The 26,776-nt window shown below is 34.6% G+C and overlaps 1 protein-coding gene and 1 long non-coding RNA gene across 5 annotated transcripts in view; one reads left to right on the top strand and one right to left on the bottom strand.

Annotated features, from left to right (window-relative positions):
- ARFGEF2 (ADP ribosylation factor guanine nucleotide exchange factor 2) overlaps positions 1-24,116 on the top strand; it is a 50,283-nt gene extending 26,167 nt beyond the window's left edge. For 2 of the 3 annotated variants that reach the window (XM_039351239.1, XM_039351238.1), the window contains 26 exons: positions 340-541; positions 1,353-1,464; positions 2,294-2,499; positions 3,697-3,781; positions 3,874-4,045; positions 5,297-5,448; positions 5,780-5,908; positions 6,222-6,380; positions 7,325-7,472; positions 7,874-7,973; positions 8,531-8,571; positions 8,656-8,825; positions 9,795-9,946; positions 10,048-10,220; positions 10,737-10,897; positions 11,395-11,525; positions 11,686-11,815; positions 13,133-13,268; positions 14,585-14,723; positions 14,809-14,863; positions 15,134-15,242; positions 16,178-16,308; positions 16,528-16,696; positions 16,916-17,054; positions 19,286-19,403; positions 19,860-24,116. In XM_039351239.1, the coding sequence (XP_039207173.1) occupies positions 340-541; positions 1,353-1,464; positions 2,294-2,499; positions 3,697-3,781; positions 3,874-4,045; positions 5,297-5,448; positions 5,780-5,908; positions 6,222-6,380; positions 7,325-7,472; positions 7,874-7,973; positions 8,531-8,571; positions 8,656-8,825; positions 9,795-9,946; positions 10,048-10,220; positions 10,737-10,897; positions 11,395-11,525; positions 11,686-11,815; positions 13,133-13,268; positions 14,585-14,723; positions 14,809-14,863; positions 15,134-15,242; positions 16,178-16,308; positions 16,528-16,696; positions 16,916-17,054; positions 19,286-19,403; positions 19,860-20,036 (3,596 nt within the window). In that variant the 3' untranslated portion in view covers positions 20,037-24,116. Of the gene's footprint in view, positions 1-339; positions 542-1,352; positions 1,465-2,293; positions 2,500-3,696; positions 3,782-3,873; positions 4,046-5,296; positions 5,449-5,779; positions 5,909-6,221; positions 6,381-7,324; positions 7,473-7,873; positions 7,974-8,530; positions 8,572-8,655; positions 8,826-9,794; positions 9,947-10,047; positions 10,221-10,736; positions 10,898-11,394; positions 11,526-11,685; positions 11,816-13,132; positions 13,269-14,584; positions 14,724-14,808; positions 14,864-15,133; positions 15,243-16,177; positions 16,309-16,527; positions 16,697-16,915; positions 17,055-19,285; positions 19,404-19,859 lie in introns of those variants that run through there. The other variant, XM_039351241.1, reaches the window with a different exon arrangement.
- LOC120311584 lies at positions 20,278-26,769 on the bottom strand. 2 transcript variants are annotated; one of them, XR_005557665.1, is made up of 3 exons: positions 26,536-26,768; positions 24,883-24,955; positions 20,278-20,353 (listed from the first exon to the last, which is right to left on the bottom strand). It is a non-coding gene; the product is annotated as an uncharacterized LOC120311584 (long non-coding RNA). The 2 variants fall into 2 exon arrangements; XR_005557666.1 differs by having other exon boundaries at positions 20,297-20,353; positions 24,888-24,955; positions 26,536-26,769.
- Positions 26,770-26,776: the final 7 nt, after the last annotated feature.

Below are 26,776 nucleotides of genomic sequence, written 5' to 3'. Positions count from 1 at the left end.
CTATAGAATTTAATTATTATTGATTGTTTTTTAAATATATGAACCCAGACAACACACTATTTATCAAGCACTAACGGTTGTTATTGTAAAAAATCAATAACATATATTTTTTAAAAAACATAATGACAAGCAAGTATTTTTCTCCTGGAATTCCCACATATGAAAAGCCAATTCCCCTCCTCTTGATCTATTAGCTCTGTGGACTATTGGAAAATTTGGAGATTGGGAATAGGCTTACATCTTGATTTTTATAGCTCTGATTTAAGTTTGTGCAGTGGTATAAATACATTTTTCTCAGTTGTATATAGGTTTTGAGTATCTCTTCTTTTTTATGTGCAGGCCCAGACAAACCTTCAGGCCAAGAAATAGGGGAAGGAAGATGTTTGGAGATTGGGGGACGAAGAAGCAGCGCAAGCTCTTTAGACTCAACAGTATCCTCAGGAATTGGGAGTGTCGGCATCCAGTCTGCTATTGCTGATGATCCAGAACAATTTGAGGTCATCAAGCAACAAAAAGAGATAATTGAACATGGGATTGAACTGTGAGTTGAAATTAATGCTGGAATAGTTTCCAATCAGTCTTTTCCTGATAGATACCTTTTTATTTGCTGCTGTTTTATTTGCTGTGTAGGAAAATGAAGGTGTTATCAAGTAAGCTAGAATGAAAAACCAAGTGCACTTCAGATGGTCTCAAGTAGCAAATTCATTTTACTGACTGCCCTTTATTTGCATTTGCATTTATAAAATCATTTATGCAAAATTAACAATGACCAAATTTTAAACTCTCAATATACATTTTGAAGAAATGTTTCATTAATATAGTTGTTTTAGTGCATGTATGATTGGATAGAGATTGTTATAAATGATTATAAATTGGAAATGCTATGTTTTCTTTAAATCACATACTGTTTCTTTGGATAAATTGAATGCCATTGAATGAACAGCATGTTAAAGTCTGTAATCCTTTCTTCCCTCTGTTTGCAAATTATTATTTTTTAGCTGATTTCTGCTCTTTGCTGATTCCTGGCCCAAAGAAATTATTCCATAAAATCATTAAAAATCATTTTAATATTAAAGACTCTTTCTGTGCTATGGTACATAACCCATTTTCTAAGTTTTCTAAGTTCATTCAACACTTTGAATCATAAACTCAGATATGTTAGTCTAGATTTCCATGATATGTCAACAAAGGCACAAAAAATAAGTTAAGTATGTTGCACCTATATCTGCGTATATCCCTACTTCTCTTAAGCTTGTTGCATGAAGCCAGCCTTGCACCAAGAGTACAAGAGTCACAATACAAGCAGTTTACACTTTTTCCTCTGCCTTCTCTGTCTTATCTGCACCAAATAGATTTAACAAGAAATCCAAGAGAGGACTACAATATCTGCAAGAGCAGGGAATGCTTGGAGTAACAGCAGAAGACATAGCACAGTTTTTGCATCAAGAAGAGCGTCTGTGTTTTGTAAGGCTAAATCTTACATTAACAAAACCTTGGGTTTCTTCAAGTTGCATCTTACATCTTCACGTGATTCTCACAGTTTTTTGTATTTCATGTTATAAAGGAATCTAAATATTAGACTAAGTTATCTAATAGTTGTATTTAGATGCTTCCATTTATTGGGAGAACATTGATGTCCAGTTTGGCGACAAAGTTACACAAACCCTCCATGGAGGTTGTTATTCTGCCATTCACTTACAGAGTCATTGTGAGGAACATGCTGAGCATCTAAAAGATAAAATTGCTCCAATTCACTCCGCATCAGATGTAGGGCCACTGAAGACCTGACTTTGTTTCAGGACCTGTGGCCTCCCAAGAGCATGGGAGGTCCCATCTCCTGGTTGTTTTAACAATAATGATACCTTCCTTGGGTTTTATGTATTTTAATTTTTGTATCTTTTCTGAGAATTTGTTTTTAATTTGTTTTATGATTGGTCATCACAGTCACTTGTTGAGATGGGCAGCCATACAAATTGAATAAATTACATAAAGAACATACATACCTAAGATATCTTAGAGCTTGTTAACGAGCTGTCTTGTTCTGATTTTATAGCCTTTTTTATCAGACGCCAATTAAGTTTAAAATGGTGCGACTGTTTACTTAGAAATAATAGAATGCAAATAAAAAGCAGAGGAGACATCCCTGGCCTACACTGGCAGATTTACCTAAATTCTTCTAATTATATGTGGTACCAGTAGGAATAAAAATAATACACAGTAGCTAAGATTGTAAAGTTTTTAAAAATGAAGCATTAATAATGCTCTTTCTTCCATTTTGTTTTCCTCATGTTAGAGCCAAGTGGGAGAATTTCTGGGGGATAGTAACAAATTTAACAAGGAAGTGATGTATGCCTACGTAGACCTGCTTGATTTCTGTGGAAAGGACTTTGTCTCTGCTTTACGCATATTTCTGGAAGGATTTCGGTTACCTGGTGAAGCTCAGAAGATTGATAGACTAATGGAAAAATTTGCTGCTAGATATATTGAATGCAATCAAGGGTAACTTGAGATATATGGTGTACTCTGTGTAATAGTTAAGGTGCTGAAAGAGATCAGGAGACAAAGTGTAGATCTACTCATGGAAGCTCTTTGATGACTTTAGATCAGTCACAAGACAGGGAATCTAATGAATAAATACATAGTAAATGTTATAATGCAACTGAGTGCATTTTTTAAGCCTCCATTAAAAGAAAATTGAGGAAATGATTAGCTACGCCAATTGCCCTGCTACCTAGTTGCACAAAGTATTTCTTTTTAAAAAAATAAGCACAAGTTATTTGTCAGCTACTCTCAACCTGACATCCTCCAGATATGGACGGAACAGCAACTCTCAAACTTCTAGCCAACCTGGGTGGTATACGCTCAAGACATTTGGACATTTCAAGTTAGAATTTGTTCTACGTGTTTAAAATAAAATAGGCTAAGACTACATTTTTTTCAGTTAGATACATATTTTAAAAGCAGAAATATTATTCTAGGATGCAAGCCAAACTATAAAAAATATTTTTTCTAGAGGTTTTCTGTTTATATATTGTGGTAATTCTTTCATATGGTGAATTACTGAGATAGTAGACATTCAGAATTATCAAGTTCCTGTTTTTCTGTGCTGAAATTGGTAGAAAACCTAGAAAAACCTCTAGTTACAGATAAATAAACAATTCCTACTTTTCTGTTTGAATGACATTTTTAAAATGAGTGTTTTCAATAAGAATCATTTTGTATATACCAGTGGTGGCGAACCTATGGCACGGGTGCCAAAGACTGCACTCAGAGCCTTCTCTGTGGGCACGCGTGCCCTCGCCCCAGTCCTAGGCCTTCAGCTGAGTTTTATAAAACCTTTTTGCTTTAGGTCTCAGCTGTCGTGTGCAAAAAAAAAAAAAAGGTTCAATCAATCAGTCAATTTCAACTTCTCGTGGGGAAAAAAAAATGATCTTGCAAAGTTGGAATTGATTGATTGAACTTTTTAGTCCCACCCAGTCTGCCGTTACCACCGCAGCCACACCCACCCAATGGGCCACACACCCTCAACTGGCCACACCCAGCCAACCGGGCACCCAACGATGCATAAGTGGGTTTTGGGTTGCAGTTTGGGCACTCGGTCTCTAAAAGGTTCGCCATCACTGGTATATACGAAGAGGGTAACAGAGACAAAGATGTAATATTTTAAAATCTTGCTTTTTTTCCTTTTCTTTCCAGCCAAACTCTCTTTGCCAGTGCCGATACTGCTTATGTTTTAGCATATTCTATTATAATGCTGACAACAGACCTGCATAGTCCTCAGGTAAACATATAAAAAAAAGATTTTGCCAGACAGGTACGGTTGAATTTTTAGGAACTTAAAATTTTCTCTTTACTGATATTTGAATTTAACAGGTAAAGAATAAGATGACAAAAGAACAATACATTAAAATGAACCGTGGGATAAATGACAGTAAAGATCTTCCAGAAGAATATTTGTCTACTATCTATGATGAAATAGAAGGAAAGAAAATTGCAATGAAGGACACAAAAGAATATGCAATCACTACCAAATCTACTAAACCAAGTATGACTTTTTCTCTAAAAAATACTTAGCCTTTTTTTAGCATACCATTACTTTGTGGATTAAGCAGTTAAACTTTTGTGAGTACAGTGTTCATTTATTACATTGGGCCAATATATTTTGCAGCCACTCTTACCTCTCAGACTGGTATTGCAAAATAAATATCTACTAAAACTTCTTGGATGAAGAATGTTTATAATATTTAAAATCACGCATTTAAAAACTTGAATTTAACCTGGCCATGGGTGTGCAATAGCAGCCTCTTCTTTACCTGATCCCCTGGCATTGTTTGGAGACTCCCTCCCCTTCTACCTGCCACCTCTTCTAGCCTGGACAGTTGATCCCCAGGATAGGAAAGGGATCAGGCAGGGGACTCGGGATGACTTTTACCAGATGGCTAGACTCTTTCTTCCACATCACAAATATCGGATTATCACTTAAGAGATGTCTGGAAGTTTTGAGAATGAGATTATTCCAAAGTGGAGGTTGCTACTGCTACCCTTCTGTTTGACCAGGCAGGGTATCTGATAATAGAGAGTGATCATCCAGAATGAGTCAACCCTAATAAAATAACAGCAATGGAAGTCAATACTAAAGATTGTAGGAGTTCCAAGGAGCACTTTGGGCCTGTTTGTAATAGAATAGCTTTTAACAATAAGTTACTGATCTTTGGAGTGTATTGGTTATTTTATTGCTTACAGGTAGTCCTTGAAGTCTGAAATGGTATAGGATTTCTTACTGATTGATTTATGATCATAATTGAGTTCAAAATTTCTGTTTCTAAGTGAGATATTTGTTAAGTGAGTTGCTCCATTTTACAATCTTTTTTGCCAAAGTTGTTAAGTGAATAACTGCAGTTGTTAAGTTAGTTACACGGTTGTTAAGTGAATCTGGCTTCTCCACTGACTTGGCTTGTCAGAAGTCGCAAAAGGTGATCACATGACCCCAGGACACTACAATGGTCATAAATATGAGTCAGTTGCCAAGTAGCTGAATTTTGATCACATGACCGTGTTGATGCTGCATTGGTTGTAAGTGTGAAAAACGGTCATAAGTCACTTTTTTCACTGCAGTGTAACTTCGAATGGTCACTAAACTAACTGTTGTAAGTCAAGGACTACCTGTATTTTAAATCGGGTTTTTGGGGGAATGTAGAAAGTATATCTTTTCTTAAAGTCTATATCCTGCCTTGTTTAGAATTGTGTGGGTGTATGAATGTTTAAAAACATATTTGAGTAACAAGATATTTTTTAGGTGTATCCAATGAGAAGCAGCGACGGTTGTTATACAATCTAGAAATGGAACAAATGGCAAAGACTGCTAAAGCCCTTATGGAAGCAGTAAGCCATGCAAAGGCACCCTTTACTAGTGCAACTCATCTGGATCATGTCAGACCTATGTTCAAAGTATGTATGAAATTAAACTTAAAGATATTTAACATTGTTTTCAAATATGGCAAATGTAAAACTGAAATTAGAAGTGTGTTGAATATTTAGAATATGCAGTGACATATAAGTGTAAAAGACAGGCTAGAAACAATGGAAGAAAGAGGATGTATATTAGATTTTGCTATAGACAAAATTTAAAAAGATATTTCAAAACTTACTTTATTTCTTGGTTTTGTGTTAAAGTTAGCAGTCACTTTTGTCTTTATATTAGATTGCTCTTTGGCGCAAGATGCATTTACATGATCATAAATTTAAAGCTATTTCTTTTTTTCTACCTCTTCATTGTTAGCTTGTATGGACTCCGTTACTTGCTGCTTATAGTGTTGGTCTTCAGAACTGTGATGATACTGAAGTGGCCTCATTGTGCTTAGAAGGGATACGATGTGCTATCCGAATAGCCTGCATTTTTGGCATGCAGGTTGGTATACTGTTATCTTATGCAATACATACTAGATACAATGTTAAATGCAGAGTAACAGCATTCTGAAATTATCAATTACTTCTTAGCCTTGGTCTAAAGTTGTGTATCACTGGATATAGTTTATGGCAGGTTCCTCTTTAATTCTCTCAATTCAAATACTTATTCCTATCTTTCATATTCACCCATTCACATCTGCATATCAGGCTTCCATCTTAACTAGCCTTATATGACTTTGTCAGCCCATATTATCTCTTTTGAGGATTTTTTAAATTACAATGGCTTATTTCAACTTTTGTTTTTTATATTTTAGCTTGAACGAGATGCTTATGTTCAGGCACTTGCTCGCTTTTCCTTGTTGACTGCCAGCTCCAGCATCACAGAAATGAAGCAGAAGAACATAGATACAATTAAAACACTTATTACAGTGGCACACACTGATGGCAATTATCTGGGAAATTCCTGGCATGAGGTAAATAACCACCATTTGCAACCTTTTTTTTGCCAGTTTCCAATGTTTATGTCTGGTTCCTGGCAAAAAACTCCCACTGAGGAAAATTGATATGCTTAACTGCCATCATATTTGTTTAACAACAACTGCAAAAAATCATTTCCAATTTCATTGACTTATGATTGTAATTCCAAGCTCATTTATGGTCATAAGTCAAGGACTACCTGTAAAATGCTATTTATCAACTTAGAACTGAGGAGTTGTCAGAGGAAGCATGTGGTAGACCCCATCAGTTGGGGAATTCCGGGAGGAGAAATGCCTTCTCTGCCATAGCTCCTGGCCATTGGAACATCTTGCCTCCTGAGGGGAGATTTGCTCCCATTCTCCCAACCTTTTTTAAGGGTATGAAGACTTAGCTCTGCCTATTACTTTGGGGCCCAATGGGGGAATATCAACACTGGAGGTGATTGATGGGCCAATAGCAGATCTCACCTCCCCCCCCATACATTCTGTGCCTCCCTTCTCATCAGCCAGAGATGGGCAGCAAACAAATTTAATAATAATAACAATAACAACCGGACAACAACAGTCCTTTGGTCAAGGGACTACATTTCAGATTATTTTGTCATTATTTTGTCATTAGCTAGCAATATCATTATCTCTGTAAAATAGATGGGCAAATATGCTTCCGCCTATTTTTGGAGAGTGGGGACGAAGGCTTAAGAGACAAAGTGAGTACCATAAGTCTATGGTTGTTATAACACCAAAAATAGGGAAGATGAAGCCAAATTTGAAAACTTTATAACACACTTAAAATATTGTTTATATATAGAGAGCTATTCTTCAGTGAAGATTGGAACAAAAAGGGAAGCCTTTGCCTATATAGAGTTTACCCTAGATTTTGGAAATACTTCATTTAGAAAGTTTGTTGTTACTGGATTTGATACTGAATTTGCTTTCATTAGATTCTAAAATGCATCAGCCAGCTGGAGTTAGCACAGCTGATAGGAACTGGAGTTAAAACACGCTATCTGTCTGGGTCTGGTCGTGAAAGGGAAGGGAGTCTCAAAGGTTTCACATCCGGAGGAGAAGATTTCATGGGACTTGGACTGGGTGAGAATTTGACTCCCTTTTACCTATAATTATACTATTTCCATCACAACATTTTGTCACTGTAGTAAAATGCTCAGTTTTATTATTTCTGATGGACCTAACTATTTTAACCTTGCACGAATGCTTTTTAATGTAATTTATGATAATAAAAATAAGAAACTGAACAAATCCTATAAATCACATTTCATCACAACTTCAGTCATGTTGTCATTCTATGAGCTCCCTTAGTTTCTGAATCACATGTAATATAATAAAATGATCACCTCAGTCTGCCAGTTTTGTAATTCTTTAAATTCTTATCTATATGTTATTGAATCACAGTGAAATAGCCCTTATGATGGATCCTAATAATGACTTTTCTTTTATATATAACAACTTAATTTTGGTCTTTTCCTAATAAGGTAACTTTGTTGGTGGAAGTGTTGATAGAAGACAAATAGCCAGCATTCAGGAATCTGTAGGAGAAACCAGTTCTCAAAGTGTGGTGGTAGCAGTGGACAGGTATAGTATTGTTTCTGTATGAAGTATGATAAATTATTTCAGTAGGATGTAACATTCATTTTGGGATTCATATACTAATTTAAATACTTTTAAATAAATAAATCAATTATATCACAATTTGGTTAGATTTCAGTCAAAAAATGAGAATTAACATTGGAAACAAATTCCATGGTTGTTGTTGGGTCTTTTCCTTCCCCAACACAAAATGCCATATAATACTTTAAAGTTATAGTTGTCTTGCAATTTGAAAATAGGCAGTTCTCAAATTAAAAAGTTTGTTTAGTGAATATTCAAAGTTAACAATGGCATTGAAAAAGGCAACATATTACCATTTTTCACAAGACTGTGGCAAGAAAGATTGTAAATTGGGGTAAAACTCACTGAATAATTGTCTTGCTTAGCAACAGAAATTTTGGGCTTAATTGTGGTCATAAGTCGAGGACTATCTGTACTATATAGAAATTTTGTTTCTTCAAAATCAAATACAGTATTGTAGCATGATCACGCCTTAATATTCTATATGTTGAGGATTAATACTGCTTCTCTGCTTTTCATAGGATATTCACTGGTTCAACTAGATTAGATGGAAATGCAATAGGTATGTTGAAAAATATCTCCCGAAATGAAAAATAACTGTATCAGATTTATTATATTTAACAGGTCTTATTTCTTAAACTTTTAGTTGATTTTGTTCGATGGTTGTGTGCTGTTTCCATGGATGAACTGGCTTCCCCTCACCATCCCCGGATGTTCAGCTTGCAGAAAATAGTTGAAATCTCCTATTATAACATGAATAGAATTAGACTGCAGTGGTCCAGGATATGGCATGTAATTGGAGATCATTTTAATAAGGTATTTTAAATTTTAAACACTGCAAAACTTCTTTGATACAATTTAGATATGAAAATTAATTTCCATGTAGTTGTTTTGATTTAAGACTATAAAGTTCTAGTGGCAAGTTTTATACCAGATGGAATACTGACTTACATTATAAAATCTTGACATGGAATCATCATAGTGTACTCTGTATTGCTCATACATGGATTATAACAGAAAATGTCGATTTGGTACCATTTGCAAGGACTCAAATCTCTCAACCTGGGGACTGTATGTAGTAGATAGGCAAAATTACACATTATTTGTATAAATATCCAATATCTATTGCCTATAATTTTATTCTAAACTTTCTTGAGATTTTTAAAACAGGAAAGTGTATATAAAATGTATTTAAATAAAATGCATTTGTTTTCTGAAATAACCCTAATAATGTAATTCATAATTTTGGGTTTCATAGCGTGATTAATAATTGTTATGAAGATGTTTGCTCTTCAAGTAGAGCAACAAAAGATTTAATGTGCTAAAAACTTTTAAGTGTATGGAAAATTCACTTTTATAGCATGTAAAAATATACATGACATACAAATATTTCCATAATTACAGTTACAGGTTTAAATAATTTTTTTATTCCTTGATGATTTTGGCCTATTTTATATGTGTAGATTTATTTGTTTGTTTATTCTATGTATATTTGCCTTAAGACACTAATATTTTTAAGATTACTTAGGCTCGAATGACTTAGGTTTCATATGTTTGTATCTGCTTAGAATAGAGTAAATCATAAGTGAACAGAATTTCCTGAAAAGATACAAGTTTAAGATTAGGATAATCCTTTTTGGAGAACTCCAACTCTGAATTTATTGTGATTATGTCTGTTGCCTAAAGTCAAAGACAGTTACAACAGATGGAAGCATTGGATTTCAGTAGTCTGCTTTATCTGGGATTATTCTTCTTTAAGGGAATTCCTATTTTTCTCATTTATAGGTTGGCTGCAATCCCAATGAAGATGTGGCAATTTTTGCAGTTGATTCATTGAGGCAACTGTCAATGAAGTTTCTTGAAAAGGGGGAGTTAGCCAATTTCCGATTTCAGAAAGACTTTTTGAGGCCTTTTGAGCATATCATGAAGAAAAACAGGTCTGTTATGCATCCTGAAATGTAAATGGTTTCTTCTGCTTATTTAGTATTTAAAAATACTGTGCAGAAAAAGTACTCTACTAGCCATATTTTCCCTTTAGATCCCCAACTATTCGGGACATGGTAATACGTTGTATTGCTCAGATGGTGAACTCTCAAGCTGCTAATATTCGCTCAGGGTGGAAAAATATCTTTGCAGTATTTCATCAAGCAGCATCTGATCATGATGGGAATATTGTGGAGTTGGCATTCCAGACAACAGCACATATAGTTAGTAAGTGTTATGAAAACTAATATCCCAAAAGAAATCAATAATGACCATCTTTATGTAGTAGAAATAATAAAATTTGAAATATTCTGTTTTCTAGCTTATGCTACACGTGTATTTCTCATTTCTCTTTACAATATAAAAATGAGTGTGGGCTAGGTGCTAATTGCCTTCAGACCTTTCAGATTACTCTACAAGAAAATTCACTGACAAAAGTATGATTACATTTGCAGTAAAACTAGTGTATTACTAGAGGTCACTGAGTTGTGACCTCTAGTATACCTGTTTACTTGCTGGGCCATGTAAATATAATTGATTACAACTATAAGTTGTAAGCTAGGCAGGCTTGGTATAGCTGGTCAGCTTTAAGTATTGCAATTCTTTGATTTTTTTATTATATCAAAGATCAAATGTTTCCTTCTAATTCACATGGTTTCCTTGGGTATCAGCTACCCAAGATATCCAATAATAGTGTAATTTTTTTTAATGGTGGCTTGTTTTTCTTTTTATTTTCTTCTATAGCTACTATCTTTCAACAGCATTTTCCTGCAGCCATAGATTCATTCCAGGATGCTGTAAAATGTTTATCAGAGTTTGCCTGCAATGCCGCCTTTCCGGATACCAGTATGGAAGCAATTAGACTTATTCGTTACTGTGCAAAATATGTTTCTGAAAGACCACAGGTATTTTTTTAAATTTGTATTTCCCTGGATTTTTAAACCCCAAATTAATATTTCAAGAGAGCTTTTAGAAATTTCCATATTAGACCAGCACTTAACTGTTTTTTCCTTTTAAAACTGAAACTCGCCATTATTGATTTTAAACTTACGTACAATTCTGTCTGGAGAATATAAATATCCTGATTCTTTTAGTGAATGATTAATATATATTCAAATATAATTTAAGAAGGCTTAAATCTCCTATCCTACTTAATTTCAAATATATTTATAAATAAATATATTTATAAATAAATAAACATGTTAAACTGAAACATGTTTCAGTTTAAATTTTGTGTTACCAGGAAACATGTGAATTTCTTGTAAAGTGTAGATTTACATGTGTTTAAAACATGTTTAAAACATTTTCTGCTTTTATTTACCTTCATTTATCAATTTTGCAGCAAGATCTGATTAAATGGTACCGTATTTGTACTAATTTACCAGCTCTCATCTGTTCACAGGTTTTGAGAGAATATACAAGTGATGACATGAATGTAGCACCTGGAGACAGGGTTTGGGTTAGAGGATGGTTTCCTATTTTGTTCGAGCTTTCTTGTATCATCAATCGATGCAAGCTAGATGTGCGGACAAGGTAATGAAGTGATGTGATTATAATTGCTAGTAAAACATATTTTTTAAACATTTTAAGGCTTAGATATGCAGGGTATTGAGACTAAATTACATTATGTTACTTTTTCTTTTTTTGCTAATGTTTTTAACCATTTCTGATGGCTGGTTTTCTCACATTGTAGGGGACTAACAGTCATGTTTGAAATCATGAAGAGCTATGGCCAAACCTTTGAAAAACACTGGTGGCAAGATCTATTTCGAATTGTATTTAGAATATTTGACAACATGAAGCTTCCAGAGCTGCAAACAGAGGTATTGAAAGCAATGTTATATTATCTAATTAGGTTTAGAATGCTTTAAAAAGTTATATAAAACAAGAATAACAGCCAAATACATTTCTGGTGGTTTGAGAAAAGAAAAGCTTTAAAATTAAAACTTTCAATCTAGTATTTTCCCTGTATGTTAAAGTTTTAATTGCCACAATCCCCAGATACCCCAGTTCCAAAATTCAGAATTACGAGAGTTGTATTCCAAAATGTCTGGAAGGCAACTGGTTGGAATAAGCTAAGTTATAAAGCTTTTTTAATGAATAAATCTAACAGACAAAATGGAGACTAACTCCCCTACATCTCTATCTTTTAGATCAGTGGTTCTCAACCTGTGGGTTGGGACCCCATTTGGGGTCGAACGACCATTTCACGGGGGTTGCCAAGCAACGCAGTCCGCCATTTTTTCCCCCTTTTCCTTAGCTGTGCTACTCCCTTTTATTCTATTGGCTTTTGAAAGCCAATAGAATAGACTCTCTTGAATAGAGTCTAATTCTATTGGCTTTCAAAAGCCAATAGGAATTGTCCAGGCTGTCTCTGCCCTGCTGAGCCCGCCAAAAGTCCCATTCTGCAAACGGTGCTGCACCAGTTGAGTAGTCCTCGACTTACGACCGGTTGAGTAGTCCTCGACTTACGACCAGTTGGGGGGTCGCTGCATTAAAAAGGTTGAGAACCACTGTTTTAGATAAAACCAAGATCAAATCCAGTTCATCTCCTTGCCTAATCCCATCAGACCAAAATTGACCCTCCCTCCCCCAGACAAAGCCCTACTGCATTCCCATCTAAACCATTTTGCCTAATAATAGAACTGACTCCAGATACACTGACAAGGGCCGGCCTAGTTTCCCCAATCTGGCCAGCCAATCAAATTCCCAAGATTTCCAACCTTTTTCATTGTTCAGAGTCCCTCTTTCTTGTAAAGGAGACATCTAATAAACATAGTGCTTTATGTTGTGCTGTTTCCTCAGAATGAATGAATCCCCAACACTTAGTTTGACATTGTGTATGAAAGGATCTAGTGATGGTTTTCACTCTTTAGTTCTTGAATCTTTGTGATGTTGAAAAGGAGTATCAGGCACTCAGTTTTTCAGTTGGCTCTCCATTTATCATTTACCTGGCAATATATAACAGTTCCTGGTGTTCCCTTTGCTATGTTTTTTTAAAAAAAGAATAAGACCTTAGAATTTTGCAGTCTAGGTGTTGATATAAGAATAGGTGAATCTGTAAACAAGAGTGAACTCAATATTTTTGTTAAAGTGATTATTACATAATCAAAACCCTTCCTTGATTCTTCTTTCCATAGAAGTCTGAATGGATGACTACTACCTGTAATCATGCACTTTATGCAATCTGTGATGTATTTACCCAGTTCTATGAAGCTTTGAATGAAATTCTTCTTGCTGACATATTTACACAGTTACACTGGTGTGTAAAACAAGGTAGCTTATTTACATATGTGTCACTTTATTCTGAATGAATATTTTTGGAGCAGTGTGTGTGAATTAATCTTCCTCTTTTTCCCTCAATACTTCCATGCATTTCTAAACAGGATGAGTCTGAAAAAAATCTTATTTTTTGAAAAAAAAAATGACAGTGAAAAAGAATAGTATAAGTTTTCTGTTTCACTAATGCTGCTTTTGTGGTATTGTATTGATAACAGTATCTCTTCCTTATTGCTTCTTTAAAAAAATATTTTTGCATAGCATTGTTCTTTCAGTAATCTGGGAGATGGTTTTAAATGCTATGCCATTTGTTACATATTGCACTTGTTCTTTTAAATAATTTTTACAAATGTTATATAATGGCTGGGTAACATCAACCTTTTTTTGTTTGCAATCAAGCTGCAGAATTAAATTCTTTTTTGAAAAATGAACTCATAAGCACTTTATATATAATTTAAAGCCAGATTCAGATAACAAGTTTTGCAGATTTTAAAAAGAATAAGCCTATTTCATACAATGAAAAAAAAAAAAAAGCAATGGCTTTTTCAGTATTACTACATTCCATTTTCTCCTTTAAGGAAAAACAAATTATTGTGAGCAATTTTTTTGCCTCTTCTAGTATGTTCAATATGAGACAATGGGCTATTAACATTCCTAGTCTCACACCAAGAAATACATGTATCTTTTAGTTTAAATTTTATATATAACAGCATTGCTGGCGTGCAAACATATTTTGGTGCAAAGATCATAGCAGCTTCCTGTAAAGCTATTATCAGATTTGGAATAGGACAGGTTTTCTTCCTTTTGTTCCTTGAAACATCTTATTTCTAGCATTAGCCATGGTTTTCTTCTTTTATGTTTATCATTTTGGGGTACAGGTGTGTGTGTGGAATGGATTTATGCAACCAAGCTTGGTTCTTGTTTGGGTTCTTTAAAAAAGTATCTTTGAAATCATTGAAGTCTCTGAGTAGTTTGTTCCATTAATTTCAATGGAAAATAAGTATAGCTTTTTTAAGTTTAAAATGAACTTTGGATTCTGTTTTTCAGGGAACTCAATAATTAGTAATTACCACGGTTCTGTATTATAACTATATGAAGAACAGTGGGTAATCAAATGGTTGGGAACTGTTTGGAGGGGAAAGATAGCGCTGTCAGTCTCTCACTATCAACTTATTTTCAGTTTTGCAGTAGGCTTATCATTTATACTGGGAACTATCTCACAGGACAACTAGTTATCAACTCAAGTTATAGAAGTCTCTGATGTTATCATCATAAATGTTCTTGCTTTCATCTGTGATTTAATTTTTCTATAGACAATGAACAGTTGGCTCGATCAGGTACAAACTGCTTAGAAAGTCTGGTAATATTAAATGGGCAAAAATTCAGTCCTGAAGTATGGGACCAAACCTGCAATTGTATGCTAGAGATCTTCAAAACTACCATTCCTCATGTGTGAGTGTACAATATATCATTAACATCGATTATGCCAATTTTTAGATCCAGCAGTATATCTGATTTAAGCATTTCTTTCCTAAAGTTTGCTGACATGGAGGCCAGCAGGAATGGAAGATGATTCATCTGAAAAACATCTGGTACGTTTTTCAGTTTTTTATCTAGTAAAGATACACAAGACAGCTTCAAGTTATTGACATTTAACATGGAAATAAAAATGACAAGACCATTCATTTTTATGTTTCTAAGAATCTGTATTTCAGGGTATTAATCATATAAACCAGGGAAAAATGCCAAGGAGCAGCTATAGTATAATTTTATTGTGAAATGTCTGAAGAATATAAACTGTTTTGAAACTGAAATTTGTGACTAAGATGTAAAAGAAATTAACACGGTATATTTTTTATTAGGAGGTGGACCTGGATCGCCAGTCTTTAAGTAGCAAAAATGCTTCAGAAAGAGGACAGAGCCAGTTTTCAAATCCCACAGATGACAGCTGGAAAGGAGGCCCTTATTCAAGTAAGTTTGCATTCATTTTCATTCCAGTCCTTTGGGAAATAAGTCTTCAGTGCAAATTAAGAAGTGCAACTATGTTTGTAGCAACAACTACATCCAATTTTTGGTACATTAAGATACTGTTGTTGCTTCCTTAGTCTCACATTTGATTTTATAATATAAAGGGTCGGAGAAACAATTATGGCAATTTACCACAAATTATTTTATTTGCTATGATTCTGCCTGCTCTGTAAGTGCTTTGAGGAAGCACTTGCTTAAGGTCCTGTCAGTGCAATATGTAGGGCTTCTCTGTGGCTAACCTCATATCTTGGAACATGCTGTTTAGAGAAATAAGATAAGCCTCTGAAAATTCTTCTTTTAAAGTAAATGTTTGATCTGAGATCATGGTCTCTCATGATTTTAGCTACATTGTGTTGGTTTGATGGCTCAGAGTTTTACTTTGGATTATTTTATGCTTTAGTGTTAACTGTCCAAGGTTATTTGATTGGTGTAGTATAAAGATTGTTTCATTCAGTAATGAAATAAATAATACAAGGTATTCTCTACATCATCTTGGCTGAAAAAAAATTTAAAACAGTTTCTCAAAATCAAATTATGCTGGTTGATTCTTTCAGCCATTTGATTGGTTAATTTAATCCCTAAGTTTAAAAGGCCATATAGTAATAACCAGGTTTAGTTTTTTACATGTACAGGTGATATAATTCTATCATGGGTTTATTTTTAAGATATATTAAGAAAATGGCATGGAAGCTATTTAGAGATAATAATCATTTTCATTTAACAACACAGTAGTAGAAGAAAATCATATATGCCTGAATCTCTAAAAACAAATGAATTGTGTGCATTAATTTAGAAATGTTGTTAAAAATATTGAGGCTTTGAAGTATGAAAATTATGTTCTTTTTAGAGTAAAAACTAAATATGATGTATTATTTTAGACCAGAAACTCTTTGCCAGCCTCCTCATAAAATGTGTGGTCCAGCTGGAATTGATTCAGACAATTGACAATATAGTATTTTACCCAGCAACAAGTAAGAAAGAAGATGCTGAACACATGGCTGCTGCTCAGGTAAGACATCTGCTTCTTTGATTTACAGGGCATTCTCTGCTCTCATTGTGCAGATGTGGAATTCAGTGATCAAAATATCAATCTATTCAAATATATAGATCAAAACTAGGGTCTGCTCTATTGACGTTTTTCTGGAAATTATGTAATGCTCTTTAAAGTTTAAACCTTTGTAACCTGTGTCCTTAACTAATATTTCCTATCCCTGGGTTTCCTCTTTAGAGGGACACACTAGATACAGATATACACATTGACACTGAAGACCAGGGAATGTACAAATGCATGTCATCCCAACATCTTTTCAAGTTACTGGATTGTCTGCAAGAGTCCCATTCTTTTTCAAAAGCTTTCAACTCAAATTATGAACAAAGGACCGTCCTATGGAGGGCAGGTAAATGTAAAATACGGTGGAAGATTTTAGAAAATTATTGTTAACTATTATACTGGTTTAAACTGCAATCTAAAGCGACTACTGGCATGGAATTATTAATGTATAATATTATCATATAATGTAACATACATGAGAGATGATCTTATTTAATATTCAAATGTACAGATTATTTCAAGTTACAGTTTTAAGGATATTAAGCAGTATGTCATTACTTTTCAGGATTCAAGGGTAAATCAAAGCCCAACCTTTTAAAACAAGAGACCAGCAGTTTGGCTTGTTGTCTAAGAATTCTCTTCCGAATGTATGTTGATGAAAACCGCAGAGATTCCTGGGAAGCTATACAAGAGAGGCTCCTGAAGTAAGCTTTGTTTCTAGATTTCAAAGTAATATTGAGATGACAATTTCAACACAATTTCTGCAGGATTTCAGGGACCATATGGAATTATTCTGTTGAATCATTTTAAATTGGGAGCTTAAACAAAGCATGCAAAGGAAAACTTGTTCAGATTCGATCCTTCATTAAGAGCAACTGGGAAATTTTTATGTGAAAATAATCTGATATAGGTGCCCCATGATTTTTTTTAAATTTTAAATATTCATTAGAGCCGCCATAAAATTTCCTAATCCTGAAAAGTGCTATTCTGACAAATTGTTACTATGTCTAAGGTGGAATGTTCTGAGCATTTTGTCCAATCCTTTTTATTACATATTTTACTTTTTCTATATATATATATAAAGTTTTATTAGTTTATAGTATATGATACAATGAAAATACAAAAGTAAATAGCGGAAAAGAAGGGGAAGGGAAAAGAGAATAGAGAAGTTAGATAGGGAAGAGATTGACTTCCGATTTCCTTTGGTGCAGCAAAGTAAAATATCAACTTCAAACCTCAACTTTTTACTTTTACAAAATAATATAAGCTAGCCATTTCGATAATATCAAGTCTGTCTAATTGGTAAAATGCAAAATCAAATTTAATTTTTTTCATCCTCATGCACAAAGTCTAGAAGCAGTTTCCATGTAGCAGTAAAAATGTTCATATTCTTTTCTTTAATCAGTACAGTCAGTTTAGCCATCTCTGCTAGCTCCATCAGCTTTCCATTCCTCCGTTGTGGGAATGAATGTAGTCCTCAATTTCTGAACATAGAGTAATCTTGCTGCTGTCAACATATATAACATCAAAGTTCCATATTATTTTTTCCAGGTCTTTGTTCATTAGCCCCAAGAGGAAAGACTCTGGTTTTCTTTCTATATTCACTTTAAGAATTTTCTGTATTAACATTTGAATCCTACTTCAATATTTTCTTGCTTTATCACACGTCCACCATAAATGGCAAAAAGTCCCTTCTTTACCTTTATATTTCCAACATTCATTTGAAATACATTTATATATTTTTGATAACTTGTCTGGTGTTAAATACCAACGGTACATCGTCTTGTAAAAAATTTCTTTTAAATTATAATTTAACGTACATTTTAATCCTTTATTGCACATATTTTCCAATTGTTTTGAGCATTATATTGTACCCAAAATTCCTTGCCCACTGAATCATACAATGTTTTACTTGTTCATTTTCCAGATTTAAATTCAATAACATTTTATAAACTTTAGCAATAATATGTTCATCATTACTACAAAGTAGGTTTCCAGTTCACGTTTAACAAAATTAAACCCATGATTCTTTTTATCTAACTTAAATCTTTCTTTCAAATGCAGATATATAAACCAATGGCAAATATGACCTTCTGATTTTATTTTTATTTTTCTATTGACAGACCTACTTTTGTTAAGTAAATAATCATTATCCACAATGTATTTCTTGATAACATCTGCTTTTCACTGGTTTACTAATAGTTCAGAGATAATCCTTGACTTGCAACTGGGCACTTATGATCATTCAAAATTATGATAGGTCCAGAACAGGTGCTTTATAGCCCATAAAGTAATGTTCACCATTGTAAAATATTGTGCCACACACATGCACCCTGCAGTCACATGACCACATTTTGGTTGCTTGGCAATTCATTTTTATGACCTTTTGCTGCATCCTATGTTCATATGACTACAATTTGCTATGTTTTTTGCCAATTTTGCCATTCTGAAGAATGGGCTCATATTTAAACAGCCTTCACTTAACTACCATGGATTTACTTAGTGACCACAATGATTCATTTAACAACCATTGCAAAATTGTCATTAAATCAGGTCCTGTCATATGAGTGTCTCAACTTATGACCATAACAATTTTGGAAATCCAATCCCAATTGCATTCATAAGTTTCACTGCCTGTGGTGAAAACAGAAATGGAAAAAGACTTGTTCATAAATTAATTGAGGTTATTTAAATTATTTTAGAAATGAAAGGAAACCTTATTAAATGCAAGTTTGAAAAAATATTAATACCCCTGATTTCATAATCCAGATTTTTAAAGATTAAAAATCATTGATATTCTGTCACTTTCTGTTCTTCCTTTTTCACATTTGCACCTGAAAATTTGTTTTGATTTGAGCAGAACTAGCAAAACCTAGCTCAGTGAATTGCTTGCTCTTTTCTCTGGTTCTGAATATTCACATGTTCTTTTCTCTAGTGTGTGCAGTGAAGCTTTGGCCTATTTTATTACTGTGAATTCTGAAAGCCATCGAGAGGCCTGGACCAATCTCTTGTTGCTACTTTTAACAAAAACACTAAAAGTCAGTGATGAAAAGGTAAGAAGTCTACATCAGTTTCAGAAAAAAACATGGAACTTTTACAGGCTGCTGTAGCTCCCTTCTACTGTAGATTGTGTGAGGAGCAAGGCATATTGGATGGGCAGGACTCAGCTCCCAACTGACTGGGGACAATTTATGTTCATTGTGAGGTATAATCTTTAACAGTGACGGAGTGGTAAAGAAAGAATTAAGGCGAGGGCATTCTAGTGGCAAGTTGAAGTATAATGAGAAGTAGGTTGCAACTGATAAAATTTTGCAAAATTGCTAGTGAAATATTTTGGTCAAGACCAATTGAAGATGTGGAGTAGGATTAACAGGAGCATATTTTTTAAAAATGGATATTGCAGTGCCATTCCCTTATCGTGGGAATTGTACCTTCAATTGAACTATGCTGTTTGGAGGAACTGACTAATATAATTTCTTATTTTTTCTCTCCTCTTCTTTCCTCCCAAGTTTAAAGCACACGCATCAACATATTACCCCTACTTATGTGAAATAATGCAGTTTGATCTGATCCCAGAACTCCGAGCTGTGCTGAGGAAGTTTTTCCTGCGCATAGGGGTAGCTTTCAGAGTCTGGATTCCTGAAGAACACTTGCGAACAGCAGGAACTCAATCCCTTGCATGGTAGTTCTATGACTGCTGTTTACCAAAGCTTGAAAAATGCTCAGTTCACTGAATGAAGCATAAACAAAGCAAAGAAAAATTGATAGGTCTCCAAAGAAGAAGAAACTACAATAATGTGAACAGCAGGGTTATATTGGTCAATCTGGTATTTCTGAAGGCTCTTTCACTACTACTATTATTCTGGCTGTCCTATAGGAATAGCTGTTCACATTTGACAGTTTATTGCAGTAAATGTCAAGTTATTCTTACCATTCAGCTTGTCTGCTCAAATCGATTTTGCAGTAGTTCCCTCTTAATACCTTCCAGCTGTTTGCTCATAAGCTGTTGGAAATAATGAATGGAAACCCTTTATATAAGTTTGTGATGCTAGCAAATGTATTAATAAATATTTGAGAAGATGAAAATTCATTTGAAAATTGGCTGGAGCGTTTCTCCACCAAGAATGCATACAAAACGACTTGGTGCTCTCTTCTTTCAATACAGATTTGAATGATTTGGTGCTGTCTATTGTGTATACCTGTAGCAAGATGGTGACTAGGCAGTAATATATGTAGTCACCCAGTTAAAATCCAAAGCAGTCTTTTACCTCCATCTCCCTTATTGCTAATTCTGCTGTACCTTGTAGAATGTAAGTGGTACATCATTTTCAGAGCAGCACAGTATCTTCTCTAGGGCTGATATTTTTTCATCATATGAAAATTCCCTTGTTACTGGGTTACTATCAATAAAGCAAACTATAAAATGTATTATGAAGGAAACACTCTTCCCAGAAACTGTAGGAGAAAACCAATTCACACTGCCTTTTAATTCAATTATTGCATCTCTCATGATCTGAATGTTTAAGAAGTTTGAAAGCTTTGAAAAAATGCTCCTTAATATCTAATTATTATTAAATATTAAGCAAATGACAAACTCAAATTCTTTGATTAATTTTGAAGTGCACAATGAATAAATCAAAATTTATACTCGTATTTCCCTTTTGGAGTAATGTATAGATTAACGTTTGGGTAGAAACTGTCAATCTTTAATGTGTTTTCAGATATTTCTATTTTTGCTGCCGAACTGTGAGTTACGGTTGTTTTCATGGCTTGGGTAATGCTTTATTATTATAAGTTGTATAAGATAGGGGAGTCTGGTTCCTATTGGAACCACTTGATTTATTAATATAAGTGCACATGTACTTGTGAAAGAAGCCTGTTTTCTGGGGCCAATAGGAAGCAAAGTCACAGTTCAGTACTATTGGCTCTTCTGAATTTGGGTCCAAGGAGGGATTTTAATATTATAATTATGATAAGACTAAGTCTTGCTATTCTTGGCCCAATAAGAAATAGTTTTGTAAGATATGACAGGCAAATTCTGTATAGTTGTAATAATGTAATGGTTTCTATAAGAGGGCAGGAAGGAGATGATTTCTGTCCAAATGTATTAGAAGTGCAAAAGTATTAAACGTACTTTTTCTTATTGGCAAGCATGAACTGTAAGGTGCTAGTGAAGTGGGGAGCAGGGAGACATGGTAGGTGGATGACTGCAGCCCTACGGAAAAGTCATGAAAAGGTTCCATCCAAGGTGACACGTGTGATTGAAAAAAGTGAAACTTCTTGCTCTGTAAATGGAGTCTCGCTATTAACCTGTTATTGTTGTTGCAATTAGGGATGAACTATGGCAGGATATTTAAAAAAAAAATACTAGTGCGCGGTCTCAAAGTAATTCAGTAATAAAGCAGTGTAAGTTTTACCTTTTGTTTTTTTTGGGCAATTCGTAGATATACAGAATTTCTGATATTTAATTTCTCTACCAAAGACTTTTTTTGTACATAGCAAGTGAAAAGTATTGTTTTCTGTGAAGTATGTTGGAAAACATATAAACAGTTCACTAGAAAGGATTGTGACAAAATATTAGCTTACTTATTATTTATGTTTGCAGTGAAAAGAGGGATTTCACTGTGTGCGGAAAAAAGTTTTTTATTTTTATATCATATTATTTTAATCCACGAACTGACCAGAATTCTTCTTTAATTGGACTGCTTTTCCCCCCATAGCTATAATTCTGGTGTCAATATGTTCTGCAAATATAGCATGGTCTTCATCTCTCTCTCTCTCTCTGTTAAATGTTTTCTGTTTAGATATGCACCTCTTTGACTTCATTAAAGAAGCATGGCAACACTGCAATTAATGTTCAGAACCTGAATAAAAAGTGCAATATGCATAGGGTTTGAAATAGTTATCTTCCAAAGTTTTGCAATGTAAAAGCACTGTGAAGAAGTTTCTTTTGTGTGATCTTTACTTATAGACAGAATAGTCTGATCATAAAACTTAGAGCCTAGTGAGTAGTGTTAAATTATTCATTTTCGTAGGAGAGTTTTATTTAGCAGCTAACAGTTGCATTTTCAAATGGCTAAGACTTTAATTAAAAACATATAGCTGGGAATTTAATAACCATGTAATTATCATGAAGGGTAGCACGTGAGTATGTGTGTGCGTGTTTGTGTTTAAAGATGTTCCATAATAGCCTTTCTTTGTGATATTCCTGAGGATTGTGAAGAATGGTAATAATGGTACATGTATTATTTGAATGTGTTTTTATAATGACTGTGGGCATCAATACTGCTTTGTTTTGGCAATACCAACCTCCATGGACAATCGTAATAATGTTAGGAATACTCCTTAAAAGTTTATATGGTAATTGATTGGAGATCAGATCATTGAACAGGTTCTGCAGGGTAAATCCAATGTTTCTTATATCACTTCTTTAAACACTCATGAAATTTTTTTTGAGCTGGCACATAATAGAATTCTATATCATGAATCTAGTGCAAGATGAACTGTCTCTCTGACACACAATTCCAGTGTACAGGCAGTTGTTGATCTCTTAGCAATTGTAGTAAGCCTTAGACTTGCATGTCAGGTTGTAGTTGCCTCTTCCCTCTCTCCCCTTCTTTTGCCAGCATTAACTTTGCTTTAATTTTATGACCTCAGTAGCAGCAGTTGTGATAAAATAGTAGCGTTGATTACCATTAATTCTGGCCACGGCTAACAGCAGACAAAGTATTACTCTATCATTTCAGCTAAAGAAGAACAGGAATACAGAAATAGTAGTAAAAAAGGAGGTATGTCGAACCCTGCCTCACTTGGTCATTCAATATTTGGTCTTACGTGTACTCTTATATTCTGAAATGGTTCTGAAGTCACGCTACAAACATTGAAAATACTGTGCAAAAAAATTAAACAGAGTTGTATGTAATCTAATACTTGAAATACTTGGAGGAAATAATTTACAGTAAATGGACTAGAAAGAAGCCCAGCAGTAGCAACAACAACAGCATCAGCATTAAAGTGACTTCCAAAGTGATTGCTGGGTTATCAGGTGGAGTAAGCATAAAATATTTATATCACTTAAGAGTTTATGAAGGGGTAGTATTATATATATTCTTAAATATAAAGTCCTATACAAAATTTTCCATTCCCCTATTATAAATTGAGAATGAGGCTGAAAATCCAATTATTTGAAACCTGCAAATTTGCACATAAGGGCCCTTTTAAAAAACAAACACTGAATAAAAATTTGCTTAAATGCTTGGTGCATTGCATTTTTAAAGAATAATTCACCACTGTTATACTTCCACTGAAGTTAATATAAGCCAGTATAAATTGCCAGTGAAATTTGTCCCTATTAATAAATATGTTCAATCAGAGATGGTGTGGTGTGATTCTTGGCTTGAAGGAAAGCAACAGAATATTTTGATTTGTGAGAGGTGCAATTCTTTAAATGTCTTGATATTTTTGTCTAGAATATCTCTTTGCAACTTTAAATAAAATATACTTTGTGCAAAATGTATGTTTTATCTATATAATGCTTAAAATTAGTTATAAGCTTTTTTTCTTAAGAGAGCTTCTATTATGAAGTACATTTAATATCATTAAGTTAATGAAAAGCATTCCTTGCCCGATGGATGTATACATTTTTGAGAGAATAGCATAATTATATACTGTAATACAAAAGTTATGTAAAGTTTTTATATAAAATATTATGAAGAATGTTGTATTCCATGCTTTAATCAGGTGGTAAATAAAGTTTATCAAACATATTTTTTTTTAACCTTGTGATTAAAAACTTGTTTCTACTATTTTTTGTCACCTTGTCAGGGAATACTGCTAATTTTAGGCTGCAAAATTTTACATTCAGTATTCAGAACTTCCTTGAATGGACATATGTTTCTGACCAGTCAATAAGAGGAAAATGTCTATGACCCAAAACGTGACCTAACTTGAAACTGTTCTGCAAGGAGGGATGGGCTAAAACTTCTCTAAACTGATGCGCAAGACTTATCAAAAGTCATTGGAAAGATTTAGGTGCAGTTACAGGTAGTCCTCATTTAAAGACCTCTTGGTCTGTTACTGGGCAGTTATAATAGCGCTAAAGGAGAGGGACTTATGATTGGTCCTCCTAGTTGCAGTTGTCATTGTTCCCCATGGCAATTTGGGTGTTTGGCAACTGGCTTGCAAATATGATATTGCAGTATCCCACAGTCATGTGATTACCATTTGCAACCTTGACTGATGATTTCCTACAAGCAAAGACAATTGGCTGGAAATTGCAAATGGTGACTATGTAACATTGCAATCACCCTGGATTTTCATAATTATGGCAATTGGGATTGCTGGAACTGCCATTGTAAATTGGCATAGTCATGTCACATTGCTTTTGACAATAGCATCACTTAGCAATAGAGTTTTTGGTCCCAATTAACTGTCAACAAGTGTAGTAGAATCTCCATCTATAGCTGGGGGGTGGTAGAGTATGAAGAGTCTGGCTAGCTTAGAAATATTTCACAGCAGAAAGCAATCCAAAACCTGACTTCTCCCAGAATCCTTGAAATCCTTAGCTGGCTGTTCCCAAGACAATGCAATCAGTCTGGTGAGATTCCTGTAAATAGGAAAGAAATAAGGAAGCAAATCTGATCAGCTCACAATGTCACTCTGGTTCCTTGCACCTAACAGTATGCAAGGTCTACTTATATTGCTGCCGAGATTGAGGGGCACACCAATTACTGAAAGCAAAGGTTCACATTTGCCACACACAAATATGTAGTTTTGGATCATTTCCCTCAATAAATAAAGGAATAAGTATAATGTTTTTTATTCATTGAGTTCTCTTTATCTAGTTTTAGGACTTGTATGAAAAACAAATCACACTTTAGATTATGCAGAATTATTGAAAATTCAAAACATTACACAATTTTTTTATGCAGCACAGTATACTAGAAAAGCACTCTTATAATCTATGAAACTGCAAAAAATGCTGATGATCATGCTGATAAGAACGTGCAGTTTGGAATCCTACTTCATCAGACCTACGAGATACACACTGGTTAGTACAACTCAGTATTTGTATTATCATGGCAATAGTGATTTTGTAATTCTTCTGTGACTATGTCAGCAATTAGTTTTGCTTTATTTAATTGATTAATTAAACCAGAGTTGCCAGATTCACCGAAAATACGAAATCAGAATCACCAGCATCAAGTCCTGGACTGAAGAAGCTTCTTGGATTACAAGTGAATTTTTTTCTAAAATCCAGTTGCCTTTTGGAAAAGCAACTTTGGGACAAGCATGACCTGGACGGTTGAGATTCTTCACAGACAAACACTAGCTATGTTTGATAATTTTCACCCCATATCCAACCTTTCCTTTTTAAGGAGATATTGAGAAAGTGATAGAGAATCAGCTACCCAGAATCCTAGGGGAAGCATATTATCTGGATCTTTTTCATTTGGTTAAGAATTGTAGGGCCATGACCTCCCAAAGGAGATGGATCATGTTTTGGAGCTAGTCCTGCTTAAACAGCAAGTAAGAGTTAGAGCTAAGTAGGGTTTTGCCCAGCTTTGGCTGATGGTGACCCATTTACAACTTTCCTAAATCATTTTTTTTTACTTCAGTATGTGACTTCATAATCCCTTGGACTATACTAGCAACATGTATTATGGGTCATCCTTTGGAAAAGACCCTGAAGCTGCAGACTGTACCAAACACAGCCACAGCTTGTTTTACAGTTGCTTGGAGGCAATCCTTTGCTGGATGAAAGCCATCAAATCTGAATCCCGATAAGACTAATATTATTAATCAACAATTCTTTAGGCTTGGGAACTGGAAAAGCAGCCAATTTTAGATAAGTATCTCTCTTTCCAAAATGGTGTGAAGTTAAATGAGCTTTCCTCGATTACAACCTTCATCTAAGCACCCTTTATTAACAAACTTTGTAAGCAAGATTTTTTTTTTCTTTTCATTTTCCATTAACCATTCCAGTGCGAAGGAAAACAACGTGGTAAGTACCGGTAGTACTTTTCTAGGAAAAAAACAAGACTTTACACCACGCTGTTAGTGTGCCCTGCTTTTGCCCATCGTTCACCGTGGTCTAATGAGCCGTAAGCCAGGCAATAGGACTGCGTTCCCAAATATGTCACGCTAAAACGTGGTTGCCAATTTAAGGACCAGCGTGTAACTCACACCCACCCCACAACGTTCACGGGACTCCGAAGGCTCATCCAGCGAGGAAATGCGCGTTTCCGGTCCCCTCTTGGGACCTCGAAAGAGCCTCATAGTTTTCACCCCGCCTCAAGACCTTCTGGGATGTCCCTGCACTGAAGGGCTCTAGTCGATTCTAGATTCAGAACTAGCGCGCCCGTGATTGGCTGCCGGTTTGGAAGAGTCGCTTGTGGATTGGCAGCGGCGGGAGGGTGGGCGAAAG

Source organism: Crotalus tigris, unplaced genomic scaffold (assembly GCF_016545835.1).
Source record: "Crotalus tigris isolate CLP2741 ecotype Arizona unplaced genomic scaffold, ASM1654583v1 scf7180000018371.15429387391:27106975, whole genome shotgun sequence".
In the NCBI taxonomy this organism is placed as follows: Eukaryota; Metazoa; Chordata; class Lepidosauria; order Squamata; family Viperidae; genus Crotalus; species Crotalus tigris.
Note: the sequence above shows the minus strand (reverse complement) of the source record. Positions and strands in the feature narration are given on the sequence as shown.